Source organism: Hemiscyllium ocellatum, chromosome 30 (assembly GCF_020745735.1).
Source record: "Hemiscyllium ocellatum isolate sHemOce1 chromosome 30, sHemOce1.pat.X.cur, whole genome shotgun sequence".
Lineage (NCBI taxonomy): Eukaryota > Metazoa > Chordata > Chondrichthyes > Orectolobiformes > Hemiscylliidae > Hemiscyllium > Hemiscyllium ocellatum.
In genome coordinates this window covers 48,451,583-48,465,920 of record NC_083430.1, presented here as the reverse complement: position 1 = coordinate 48,465,920, position 14,338 = coordinate 48,451,583, and the positions used below count along the sequence as shown (strand labels likewise).

Below are 14,338 nucleotides of genomic sequence, written 5' to 3'. Positions count from 1 at the left end.
TTGAGTTTCGAGGAGATCAAGGGTTACAGGGAGAAAGTGGGACAATGGTGGAGCAGAATCGATGAGCTGAATGGTCTAATTTCTGCTCCATTTCTCCCATCTCATTTCTTCTTTTCCTATCTCTTTCTTCCAACCTATCTCAAATCTTCATTTTAATCTTTCCTCCCTTCCTTCCCTGTCCTCATCCAGCCTGAAAACATGAGACATATTTTACTTACTGCAGTTCTCACAAGGAGTCATCAACCTGAAATGTTAACTCTGTTTCTTTTGCGACAAGTGCTGCCTGAATTGCTGAGCATTTCCGGCATTGTCTTTTTTTTAAATCTTACATTACACAAAAGAAACTGACTTCTGGATTTATTTCTGCACTCTACAGGCAAACTATGTGTTAACAGTTACTTTCAAAGATGATGGCTCAGTGGTTAGCATGGCTGCCTCACAGCACTAGGGACCTGGGTTCGATTCCACCCTCGGGTGACTGTGTGTGTAGAGTTTGCACATTCTCCCCGTGTCTGCATGGGTTTCCTCCCACAGTACGAAGATGTGTAGGTTAGGTGGATTGGCCATGTTAAACTGCCCCACAGTATTCAGGGACATGTAGGCTAAGTGGGTTAGCTATGGGAAATGCAGGGTTATAGGGTAGGAGGATTGGTCTGGGTGGGATACTCTTCAAAGGGTTGGTGTGGACTCGATGGGCCAAATGGCCTGCCTCCACACTGTAGGGATTCCATGATTGTATGAAAATTAGGGGCTTGGCAGGTTCACGAGGAAGGTAGGCTCTAGGTATTTGTAGAATCCAAAAAGAACTTACACCAATCCAATAAAACATTGAGATTTTCTCTAAGACAGAAAAGAAATTGGGAGTGTTCTCCATGGAGAGAAAGCTAGGAGGAGACGGCAGACAGGTTTTCAAAGTCATGAGCGGGCTAGAGGGAGCAGATGAAGATAAACCATTTCCACTCAGAAAAGGAACCAGTAAAAGACGACACAGATATAAAGTAACCTGCAAAATAGGAAAGGGTGAAGTGAGGAAAAATATGTTTCACACAGCGAGTGGAGTATGCAAACTAGAAATGTGATGGAGGCAGGTTCAATTGAGGAGTTCGAGAGGATATTGGATGATCATTTCAATAAAAAGTAACATACAAGGGTATGGGGAAAAGGCAGGAGATTGGCATGAGGTGATGAGGCTCATTTAATGAGTTGGGGCGGGCACAATGGGCTGAATGGTCTCCTTCTGATTCTGTGAAAACAAATCTCCAGCAAATGACTAATCTTAAAATCACAGCAGTCGAGAGTGTGTTGCTGGAAAGGCACAGCAGGTCAGGCAGCATCCAAGGAGCAGGATATTCAACGTTTCGGGCAAAAGCCCTTCATCAGGAATGAAACAGGACTTATGTCCGAAACGTCGATTCTCCTGCTCCTCGGATGCTGCCTGACCTGCTGTGCTTTTCCAGTGCCACACTCTCGACTCTGATCTCCAGCATCTGGAGTCCTCACTTCCTCCTTAGAATCACAGCATCCAATCCGAACCACCGACACTCTCCAGCCAACACTCCAAGGATGGCAAGGCTTGGAGTTCCCCAGCCTTTCAATGCACCATCTGCATTGCCATTGGAAGGGCCAGAAACAAGCCAGAATCAGGATTTGCTCGACACCTGTCTGTGTTTCAGTTCCTTAGCACAGTGAAGACTAAGAGGTGATTTGATAAAATTGTTCAATGCCATGGAGGGTTTAGATAGGGTTTCCTCTTGGAAAAAGACACTTTTCCAATATCTGAGAGATCAATAACCAAAGAACACAGAGCTGAGGTCATTTTTAACAGAACCAAAGACTACAAGACCAAAACATTTACATGCAACAGGTGACTAGGATTTGGAACATGCCAATGATTTCTTAGTATCCTTCAATAGGGAATTGGCTAAATACCTCAAGGAGAAAAAAAATGAAGGGATATGGGACTCACTGGATGGCTCTTCAAAAGATTCTGTGCAGACTTAGTACCTTGACTGGCCTTCTTTCTTTCCCTTTATTCTTTCATTGAATATGGGTGTTGCTGGTGAGATCAATTTTTGTTGCTTGCCCTTAATTTCTCTTTAATTGATTGTTTTGCCGGGCAATTTCAGAGGGCACTTATGAGTCAACCAAACATTGCTGAGAGTCTGGAATCACATGTAGGCCAGACCAAGTACAGAGAGCAGATTTCCTTCTCTCAAGAACATTAGACAATCCTTCTGTAGTGTACAATTCTGTGATTTCCACTTGGGCTTTGAAAGGTCAAGGCTGTTGCACACAGATGATGCATATCTCTGTCAATCACTGTTGTAGAGTCATAGTGATGTACAGCACAGAAACAGACCATTCGGTCCAACCCCTCCATGCTGACCAGATATCCCAACCCAGCCTAGACCCATCTGCCAGCACCTAGCCCATATCCCTCCAAATCCTTCCTATTCATATACCCATCCAAATGTGGATTATTTGGATGGGTAATCCATCCAAAATATTGCAATTGGACCAGCCTCCACCACTTTCTCTGGCAGCTCATTCCATACATGTACCACCCTCTGTGTGAAAAAGTTGCTCTGTAGGTCTCTTTTATATCTTACCCCTATCACCCTAAACCTATGCCCTATAGTTCTGGACTCCCCCACCGAAGGGAAAGGACTTTGTCTATTTACCCTATCCAGGCTCCTCATGATTTTGTAAACCTCTATAAGGTCACCCCTCAGCCTCTGATGCTCCAGGGAAAACAGCCCAGGCCTGTTCAGCCTCTCCCTATAGCTCAAATCTTCCAACCCTGGCAACATCCTTGTAAATCTTTTCTGAACCCTTTCAAGTTTCACAACATTTTTCCGATAGGAAAGAGACTAGAACTGCACGCTGTATTCCAACAGTGGCCTAACCAATGTCCTGTACAGCTGCAACATGACCTCCCAACTCCTGTACTCAATACTCTGACCAATAAAGGAAAGCATACCAAACACCTTCTTCACTATCCTATCTACCTGTGACTCTACTTTCAAGGAGCTATGAACTTGCAGTCCAAGGTCTCTTTGTTCAGCAACACTCCCTAGGACCCTACCATTAAGTGTATAAGTCCTGCTAAGATTTGCTTTCCCAAAATGCAGCACCTCGCATTTATCTGAATTAAACTTCATCTGCCACTTTTCAGCCCATTGGTCCATCTGGTCAAGATCCTGTTGTAGTCTGAGGTAACCCTCTTCGCTGTCCACTACACCTCCAATTTTGGTGTCATCTGCAAACTTACTAACTGTACCTCTTATGCTCGCATCCAAATCATTTATGTAAATGACAAAAAGTAGAGGGCCCAGCACCGATCCTTGTGGCACTCGACTGGTCACAGGCCTCCAGTCTGAAAAACAACCTTCCACCACCACCCTCTGGCTTCTACCTTTGAGCCAGTTCTGTATCCAAAATCACTAGTTCTCCCTGTATTCTGTGAGATCTAACCTTGCTAATCAGTCTCCAATGGGGAACCTTGTCGAACATCTTACTGGAGAACATATAGAGCACACCTACCGCTCTGCCATCATCAATCCTCTTTGTTACTTCCAAAAAACTCAATCAAGTTTGTGAGACATGATTTCCCATACACAAAGCCATACTGACTATCCCTAATCAGTCCTTGCCTTTCCAAATACACGTACATCCTGTCCTTCAGGATTCCTTCCAACAACTTGCCCACCACTGACGTCAGGCTCACCGGTCTATAGTTCCCTAGCTTGTCCTTACCATCCTTCTTAAACAGTGGCACCACGTTAGCCAACCTCCAGTCTTCCAGCACCTCACCTGTGACTATCGATGATACAAATATCTCAGCAAGAGGCCCAGCAATCACTTTTCTAGCTTCCCGCAGAGTTCTCGGGTACACCTGATCAGGTCCTGGGGATTTATCCACTTTTATACCTGTATACTTATCAACATTTGTGAGAAGATAGTTTCAAGGTGTAATGTGATGTTATCCATTGTCAAATAGCTAGCTCACCAGTCTGTTAATGCTCACTGTCTTTTCTCACACATAGGTGAGGCACTGAGACCCATGATTAGACACATGCACGACAAGATTCAACCACATTGGCAAAGCTCGTATGTTAGAAATTCAAGTGCTCTGTGACAATTTAGCTCTTTCTGCAAATTAACAAAATAATTTACCTGTTAGCAAAGAGCAGTCCATTCTTGGTCCAGCCTTCCTGCAGATAATAAAAATCTATCAGAAGCATGCGTACATGCACAAAATCTCACATTTTACTGAAATTACAATGCATCATAGATTTCACAGATAAGATTTCATCATCTGTGTAAAATTCCTCAAAATTTAGCAGTTTATATCTTTAAAAAGTGGCAATAGCCCTAGTCCACTTCAACATTCAAATACTTTGAAAAGTTTTGGTAGTTCTCAGTTTTTCTGATGTATAAAGTGTTCTGTTGTTACAGCAGTTCATTATGATGCACAAATTCTACTCCAATAAAAAGACATCTCTGTAATGCATCCTAATGCCACATTATTCAAATAAGTAGAAAAAGATTATGGCATATTATTATTGAAAGCAACATTCATTAACCTCAATTCAACTGGATTCAGAACTAAGCTACAGCTCATTGTGAACATTAACAATTCACAGCTGACTTGGGCATTTTAAGTAAAATTAATTCATGCAAAAGCCAACAGATATTTTGCAAGGTTTCAGCATTGTTTCCTGGTCTCACTATCTTTCAACAACTACAGTCTAAACCTGTTACTTTTCACTAGCTTTGAAAAGTTTAAGAAATTTGTGTTTCTATTTAAAATTCTATAATAATGCAAAACATGCTCTCAGTCAACTTGAAATAATTTCACTTAATTCTAAAAGATTGGAAGCAAGCAGGAATACATTTGAACATCCTGTTCTAATTATTGAACACTGAATTTTAATAAAATATGAGAAAGTCTCACCTTTTCATGCAGTATAGACATAGTAACAGGACAGCTGTAGACATGATTATTACAGAGCCAACTACAATAAGTATCAGCATCAAATTAAAACCTGGAAAAGAGTAATATAAATTTGAGTGTACATTTGTTTGAATTTTACATAATCTAAATGCAGATGCTTTACAAGTATCTTTGTGAATGCAAGCTTTCATCCTTGCTTTTCTAACTGTGGAAAGAACAAGGTATGAGCCCCCACCAGGACTAGCATTCATATGTAATTGCTGTAACACTAACAGGTTTATGTCCCTGTTTCATCTAATTGCTAGATGACTGTTTCCAAAAAGGACAATAGAAGTGTCACTATTAGACTTCAAACTCACAACCACAGGCCTCCCACAATATGGTGCTTCAGTAGTTAGCACTATTGCCTCACAACGCTAGGAGCCCAGGTTCAAGCCTACCCTTGGGTGACTGTCTGTGTGGGGTTTGTACGTTCTCCTTGTGTCTGTGCAGGTTTCTTCTGGGGGCTCCAGCTTCTTCCCACAGCCAAAAGATGTGCAGGTTAGGATGGATTGGCCCTGGGAAGTGCAGAGGGGGTCTGGGTGGGATAGTCTTCAGAGAGGCAGTGTGGACTTGATGGGCCGAATGGTTTGCTTCCATACTGTGTGATTTTGTGATTCAATAATGTAACTGTGCCAGAAGCTGTTCACTGGCTTTCCTAGGTGGCCATAGAGAGCAGAGCTGGATATCTGTGTGGCTAGGGCTTAGAAAAACTAATAGTCCATAAATTTAAAAAACTGTGCAATGGAACATTGGCCATAATCATTTAAATTTAATTAGGTAAATTTAGCTTCAACATAACTTATAGAACCAAGACTGTAGATGTTATTGTTTCTAAAGTTTGCATTAATGCATTTCAGAGTAACTCAATTAAAAAGGTGGTAGGTCCTTTTGCACAGGCAATAGCAGGCCACCAACAGCATGTGATACTCTGAGAACTGAGTACGTTTTTCAACTGTGGGACAGTGTACCGATTCCAAGTCTACACAATTATCAGGAGACCTAATTAAACCTCTCTCTCTGCTAAGGCAAGAGCCACTGAGGCTAATTGTAATGTCCGGCAGTCTACCAGCAGCAATTATTACCCACAGCAGGGATTAATTGGAGGTTAAACCTGTTTGTTAGGCTCCACCACAGTGACTGCACAATAGGGAAAAATGTTTTATTGATCTTTTACTATTCTTATTTTGTGTTTCTCAGTTTCCATTCAGACTCACTGTAGCTGTCAATGTGAACCACAAACTTATCTTTCTCTTTGAAAGGCAAGAGCTTGTGTTAACAAATCCTGCTAAAAACAAAAAACAAACTATATTTCCTGCAGTCAGATGCACTTAAAAACTTGCCAGTCATTGCAAAATCACTCTAATTGTAAAATTCAGCAGAACCTTCAGTAGAAAGATAAGAAGGCAAATTTGAGAACTGAGTAAGAGTTGGCATGGTGGCTCAGTGGTTAGCACTGTTGCCTCATAGTGCTAGGGACCCTGGTTTGATTCCCATCTTGGGCAACTGTCTGTGTACGGTTTGCACATTCTCCCCGTGTCTGGGTTGTGGGAGGAAACCCACGCAAAGATGTGCATGTTAGGTGAATTGGCTGTGCTAAATTGCCCATATGTTCAGTAATGTATAGGTTAGGTGCATTTGTTTGGGATAATAGGGTGGGGGAGTTATGCCTGGGTGGGTTACTCTTCAGAGGATCAGTGTGGACTTCTTGGGCCGAAGGGCCTGTTTCCACGCTGTTAACTCTGACTTTTCTCTGCAGATGATGCCAGACTTACTGAGTTTTTCTGCTTTTGTTTCCGTTTTACAACACCTGCTATTCTTTTGGCTCAATACCTAAAATGTTCACCCTGCCCACTAGATGGTGCAATCTCCTGCTTAATCCTCTCCAACTACTCTGAGTTCTAACTCCCCAAGAGAAACATAAACACAGAAAGCCCTTGGCTACTTTCAGGAAGAGCCAACTCATAAATTCTCCTCCCACATACTCAACTAATCCTAATGCATTCCAAAATCTCAGTTCATCAGACAATAGCCACATCTCTCAAAAGATGATGGTGTAGCTATTCTTAATTTATCCACTGACTAATAGTTCGAATGAACAACAGAACTCTGAAAACAGAAACACTGTCCCACATCTTAGCTGAGTTTTTCGCCAAGATATTTTATAAGTTGTTACTGCTTGTCATTTTAGATATCTTATTCAAATTACTTTCAGAACTTTTAAAATCTTCAACTTTGCACTCTTGAGCCTTTATTTCACCAAAAATATCAGCCTTGGCTTTCGAAGCCTTAGCTTTTAAATAAAAGATCCAAGTTTAGATATCATTGTTGCTGCCTTCCTCTGCCCTCTCTCTACAGCCTCTATGTAACCATAGCCTGATGTGGGGACCACAAAGAAGCACAATTCAAGTGTAGAGACACCAAAGGCTATGAAGTGTGTGATTTTGTTTTATTGAGATAGCAATAATTCCTAGAACTCTTATTGCTTCCCTGCAGCAAGCTCACATTATTTCTAAATCTTTCGTGATCCATCCACAATTTCCCATTGTGGCTGTGTAACTTTTAATGGGTATGGAATATGTTAAAGTTTATGACCCAGCATGTAGTAAAATTCCACACGCAATATTTGCAGTGTAAATACCTATCCTAATAAATCAAAAGCAACTCACAACTTACTAATTTTCTGCTCCGACAGATCTTTTGCTGTGCCAGTAAGTTTCAAGACTTCTGTTTTTCTGTAAAGGGCAGAATTTATTGCCCATCCCCAATTGCCCAGAGGGCAGTTTCAGAATCAGCCACATTGCTGTGAGTCTGGAGTCACATGTAGACCAGACCAGGTACGGACTGCGGTTTCCTTCTCTAAAGGACATTAGTGAACCAGATGGGTTTTTTTTCTGACATTTAATGATGGGTTCACAGTCATTACTGGACTCTTAATTCCAGAATTATTTGTTATAGAATTCAAATCCACACATCTGCTGTGGTGGGATTCAAACGCGGGTCCCCAGATCATTCCCTGGGTCTCTGGAATAACAGTCAAGGTTAGACAGGTGCTGGAAAAGCACAGAAGGTCAGGCAGGATCCGAGGAATAGGAAAAATCAACGTTTCAGGCAAAAGCCCTTCATCAGGGATGAGACTAATAGTCCAGAATGGACTGGATTAACTCCCTGGATTAACAATCCAGTGATAATACCGCTAGACCATCACCTTCTCATCACCTGACAATAGGGACACACTTAGTTTAACCAAGTGCAAAGATATTAGGTCAGATTGGCTCAATCAAGGTTTAGGAATCCAAGTGTGAGAAGTTGATGTTTAATTAATTAAAATTAGCCAACAAGCTCAAGCAGAACATTGATTTGTATTCTGCTGTAATTCCAGTATTGTCCATTAATCCCCATAGGTTGCTGGAGCTGACTGAGAACTGGACCAGTGATAAGCCAGTGGGTTAATTAACCAGGGATATTTGTAGTGTAGTTTGTCATATGTAGGTTACCTACTCTGCCACTTCCATTGAAGGGGTGTTATCTTGTCCCTCACACCTCTCCCAGAAAGATGCAGCCAACATCTTTACTAGTTGGTCATTAGATAGTTGCTGAGTGAATTATGAAATGAGAGGTGTCAATTATTTTGGGGAGCTCAGGAGGAAGTTTGAAAATACAGCTTCTCCATGAAAAGGTGCATGGTTGGTTCTGATCCACATTCCTCCGCCATGTTGAACTGGCAAAATGTGCACTGCAGCATCCCAATTACACTAAAATTGTTGGTCCAATCCCATTGGCTTTCAGAGAATTATAAAATCCCTACAGTGTGGCCCCAACAAGTCCACACTGACCATCCAAAGAGTAACCCACTCAGACCCACTTCCCTGCCCTATTACGTTACATTTACCACTGACTAATGCACCTAACACACACATCCCTGAACATGATGGACAATTTAGCATGGCTAATTCACCTAACCTGCACATCTTTGGATTATGTGAAGAAAACGGAGCTCCCAGAGCTTTGTTGTGGTGTTTTTACTCACTCGAGCAAGTTCAAATCAGGAATCATCAGCTTGTGCCACCTTCAGAGTGGAAATGTAACCTGGGCAATTTGAAGTGCCCTAGCTTCCCAGTTTCTGGATGTATGAATGGGGCCTTGAATTTTGTGTTGTCCTGATTATTTAAATAAAGTGAGGTCTGCAGATGCTGGAGATCAGAGCTGAAAATGTGTTGCTGGTTAAAGCACAGCAGGTCAGGCAGCATCCAAGGAACAGGAAATTTGACGTTTCGGGCCAGAGCCCTGATGAATTCGAATTTCCTGTTCCTTGGATGCTGCCTAACCTGCTGTGCTTTAACCAGCAACACATTTTCAGCTTATTTTTAGTGAGGCTGACACAATGAAACATCTTTTTCCAGAACTTTATGTTTTAGCTATTTTTATTTCTTCATGGGATGTGGGTTCCACTGGCTAAGCCAACATTTATTGCCCATTTCTAATTGCCCAAAGGGCAATTAACAGTCAACTACATTGTTGTGGGTCTGGAGTCACCGTGTAGATCGGATCACATAAGGATGGCCGTTTCCTACCCTAAACGACATGAGGGAACTTGGTGGATTGTTTCAACAATCGACAATGGTTTCATGGTCATCATTAGTCCATTAATTCAGATTTTTAAAAAAAATTAAATCCAAATTTAATCATTTGCCATGGTGAGATTCAAACCTGGAACCCCAGACATTATTACACAATAGTCTAGAGCTGAGCCGTTGTCTCCCCAAGCTCCAGATTTTAAACATTTGCAGTTTTTATTTGTATTTCTACAATTTTATGTTACCTGGTGAGTGCTTCTCCACCATCACTGGGTTTACCGGGGTGCTGCTTTCTGTGAGGTGCTCCGTTGGCTTGGGTAAAGGTTTGGAACTACGGGGAATAGCTGGAGAGAGACATAAGCAGAGTAAGTAAACCGTCAAACAAAATCTCATGGGAGACTCTACAAAGCAGCAGCATCCTCAAAACCTGATGCCTCACCTCAAGACAATTTGGAGAACCTTTTCTAGATATTTCAGCAGCAGGGAGAATGTTCTAGACATTCCCTTTTAGTCTCTTCTTTACACTATCATCTATGCTCCTCCCATTCATCACCTCCTAGTGTAATACATCATTCCAAGCATCTAATTCACCAAATGTCTTTCCCCAAGCCTCCCTCAATACCAGGTAACGGTCACTATCCACATCAAACACAATTTCATTTTCATGCAAGTGTTAAAATTCAGAGTGGAGAAAACCACTCAACCCCTTGACCCTGCTGCACCATTCAATGAAACAATGTCAATGACAAAGAGGTAGAATTTTAAAACGACAGGCGCGAGGTTCAGAGATTTGAGAAACCACTTTTTTCATCCAGAGGACATGGGGGTTTAGAATGCACTGCGTAGGAGGGCAGTTATAGAATTATACAGCACGGGAACAGACCCTTCGGCCCAACTTCGGCACCAAATGTTTTAAATGTTGTAATTGTACTCATCTCTACCAGTTCTTCTGGCAGTTCATTTCATACACACATCACCACCTACATCAGGTTGCTATTAAATCTTCCCCCTCTCGCCATAAAACTACACCCTCTAGTTTTGGACTCCACTACCCTGGGAACAAGATCTTGGCTCTTCACCTTATTTATGCCCCTCATGATATTATAAACTTCTAGAAGATCACACCCTCAGCCTCCTACACTCTAGGGAAAAAAAGTCCCCAGCCTCTCCATATACCTCAAACCTTCCATTCTAGATGACATCATTTCTGCATCCTTTCCAGTTTCCATCCTTTTTATAACAGGCTGACCAGAATTGTAAGCAGTACACCAAAACCAGCCTTACTAACGCCTCTTGCAGCCACAACATGACATTCCAACTCCTATATTCAATGCTCTAACCAATGAAGGCAAGTGTTCCAAACAGCTTCTTCATTGTGTTGTCTACCTGTGACACCACTTTCAAGGAACTATGTATCTGCACCCCTAGGTCCCACCGTTTGACAACACTCCCTAGGGCTGTATGATTAGCTGTGTAAGTCCCACCCTGGTTTGTCTTCCCAAAATACATTTATCTAAATTAAATTCCAACTATCAATCCTCGGGCCATTGGCCAAGCTGACCAAGATCTCGTTGTACACTTCGATGACCTTCTGCACTGTCCACTAGACCATCAATTTTGGTGTCATCCACAAACTTATTAACCATGCCTCCTATATTCTCATCCAAATTGTTTATACAAATGACAAACATAAGTGGACCCAACACTGATCCTTGTGGAAAATGCTGATCATAGGCCTCCAGCCCAAAAAACACCCCTCTACCACCACCTTCTGTTTCCTACCACCAAGCCAACTTTGTATCCAATTGGCTAGCTCTCCCTGGAACTCATAATCTAACCTCACTAACCAGTCTACCATTTGGAACCTTCTTGAAGGCCTTGCTAAAGTCCATAGATGAGATGGGAAACTGCACAACCTTTTGAAAAGTACTTGGATGAGGATTTGAAATATCATAACATTCAAGGCTATGGACAAATGTGGGAAAGTGGGACCAATGTAGATTGAGCAGTATAGACCTATTGGGCCAAAGGACCATTTCTGAATGACTCCATGATTGAAATCATGGCTGATCATGAAGGAGCCTTCTTTCTTTTTCTTGGGAAGTCCCTCGAGATGGAGGATGAATTTCTTCCCCTCCGGAGTTGTAGGGCCTGAGGTGACTGAGCAGTCCATTGCTGGATCCTTTGGATAGTGAGGAGGGAGGAAGTAAACGGGTAGGTGTTACACTGGAGGTTGATCTAATGACTCCACATTCCCACATATTCCAATAACCTTTCATGTTCTTGCTCATCAAGGATCTCTCTGCCTCTCCCTTATAAATACTCAAGGTCACTGCTTCAACTAGTAAAGGAATATAACAAATGCTGATAATTTAACTCTGTCTTGTCAAATGTAAATGATCTGCAAAGTGGTCGCCGAGTCTTTGATTGGTCTCCCCATTGTAGAGGAGACCACATTGTGAGCAGAAAATACAGTTGACTGGAGTGAGCGAAGTGCCCCATAATCACGGCTTCACCTGGAAGGTGAGTGTGCAGCCTTGCATAGTGAGGAGGGAGGAGGTAAAAGGGCGGGTGTTACAACTTCTGCAGAGAGGCTTCAGAAATGTCCACCTTTTTCCACAATCAAGGATTCCCTACCACCATGGCTGACAGGGCCTTCAGCTGTATTTGACCCATTTCCTGCATTTCTGCCCTCACCCCTTCTCTTCCGACTCAACACCAATAGATTCCCCCAAGTCCTCACTTGTCACCTCGTTAGCATGCATATCCAAAGGATCATTAGCTGCCATTTCCGTCACCTCCAGCGAATGCCACAACCAGAAACATATTCTCCTTCCTCCCTTGTCAGCCTTCCACAGGACCGTTCCCTCTAGGACACCCTGGCCCACTCCTCCCTCACTGCCAATACCTTCCCCTGCAACCTTCAGTGTAACACCTGCCCGTTTACTTCCTCCTTCCTCACTATCCAAAGGATCCAGCAATGGACTGCTCAGTCACCTCAGGCCCTACAACTCCTGAGGGGAAGAAATTCATCCTCCATCTCGAGGGACTTCCCAAGAAAAAGAAAGAAGGCTCCTCCATTCAATAACATACTCAGCTCTCGAAATTATGGGCAAGTTTATGGTGGTTTATGGAAAATCTCCAGCAACTGGGATTAAGACAGTCCAGAATCATTTCACATGGGATCACACAACTACAGAAGACAGCAGATTTTTGTACCGGTAATATGGCTAGCTTCAAATCTAGTTGTCCAAAGGCAAAGGCCAGTGTTAACTCACTGCACCGTTCAGTCCCCAGTTCCATTTATAATTTTCGAGAAATGTAGGAGAACATTTTTCCCTTCAATGGGGAGTGATCCAATCTCATAATGAAATAATCAGCTCAGGAAGGATTTGGATGTACCATGTGATCTCTGAGACGATGACATCATGTTAAAAGCCACATCCTTCTTCAATTTATACATAGCTGTTTATTTGTGTTTCAAACACAGTAATCAAAACCTTATGCAATTTATATTACATTATCTCACATCGGTGGTTTGAAAAATGATGGTCTATTTCTCTGTTTATAATAATTATCCAGTTCAGAGTGGACAAATATTCCGTACAGTTTCATCCACTGTAGTTTTTTCAGTTGCATGTTTTTTAACACATCTAGTGACTTCCTTCTAGTCTAAATTTTTTAATCCTCATTTCCTCTCTCTCTCTCTCTCCTACATTAGGTTTGTTGATCTGAACAACTTTCCTTAGGTCAGTGCTTTTTTTATTCTCACAGTTTGACCATCCACAAATCAGGGCAAATAGTTATTCACAAGGTATGTTGTTAAAATTTATGACGGAAAATATATTAAAGATCCTACAGTGTGGAAGTAGGCCATTCAGCCCATCAAGCCCACACTAACCCTCTGAAGAGCATCCCACCCAGACCCACCCCATGCCCGAGACCTAAGTTCATCTCAGAGATGGCTTGGAGAATGAGAAAAAATTGGCGATAAGAGCTGCTCCTTTTTTGAGGTTTTTTTAAGGTGTTGGAGCTGATTTCCTTAAATTCCAGGAGCAGCTATTACTTTTTTATAAGCTGTTGTATTGATTTAGAACTTTGGGGGAGGAAAAAATCAAAACAACAATACTTTAAAAAGAAAGAAGAGAGAACAAGGCCAGAGATGACATGGTGAGTGAAAAGGCGTCTGGATGGGTACATGAATGGTAAGGGTTTAGAGGGATATGGGCCGAGTGCTGGCAAATAGGACTAGATTAATTTAGGACGTCTGGTTGGCATTTTAGAGTTGGACCAAAGTGTTTGTTTCCGTGCTGTACGTCTCTATGACATAACGACTCAGAATCAAGTTTTGGTATATTGTCCAGGGCAGGTCGTTATAAATTGATTTCTCCTCCTGATTGACATTATGTGATTTTGGTTAAAATTTTACACTCTGACAATGGTTATATTACTGCTCATTCACTTCTGAAGAGACTACAGAAGATAGTTTCAAAAACAGAAATTGCTGGAAAAACACAGCATGTCTAGAAGCATCTGTGGACAGAAAGCTGAGCTAAGACCTCAGGTCCCATGACTCTTAACAAACTTAACACACCCTTAACAGAAGGGTCACTGGATCTGAAATGTTAACTCTGATTTCTCTCCACAGATGTTGTCAGACCTGCTGAGTTGTTTCAGCAATTTCTGTTTTGGTTTCTGATTTCCAGCATCCATAATTCTTTTAGTTTTTTTTGTTAATAGAGGACAGTTTTGGAGTTTCTGGTGG

At 42.0% G+C, this 14,338-nt stretch overlaps 1 protein-coding gene across 1 annotated transcript in view; it reads right to left on the bottom strand.

The window, feature by feature from the left end:
• si:dkey-34d22.1 (discoidin, CUB and LCCL domain-containing protein 1) overlaps positions 1–14,338 on the bottom strand; it is a 142,213-nt gene that overhangs the window by 16,928 nt on the left and 110,947 nt on the right. Inside the window, exons 11-13 of the mRNA XM_060847378.1 lie at positions 9,819–9,917; positions 4,958–5,048; positions 4,177–4,214 (exon numbers count right to left, since the gene is read on the bottom strand). Coding sequence (XP_060703361.1) covers positions 4,177–4,214; positions 4,958–5,048; positions 9,819–9,917 — 228 coding nt within the window. The remainder of the gene's footprint in view (positions 1–4,176; positions 4,215–4,957; positions 5,049–9,818; positions 9,918–14,338) is intronic.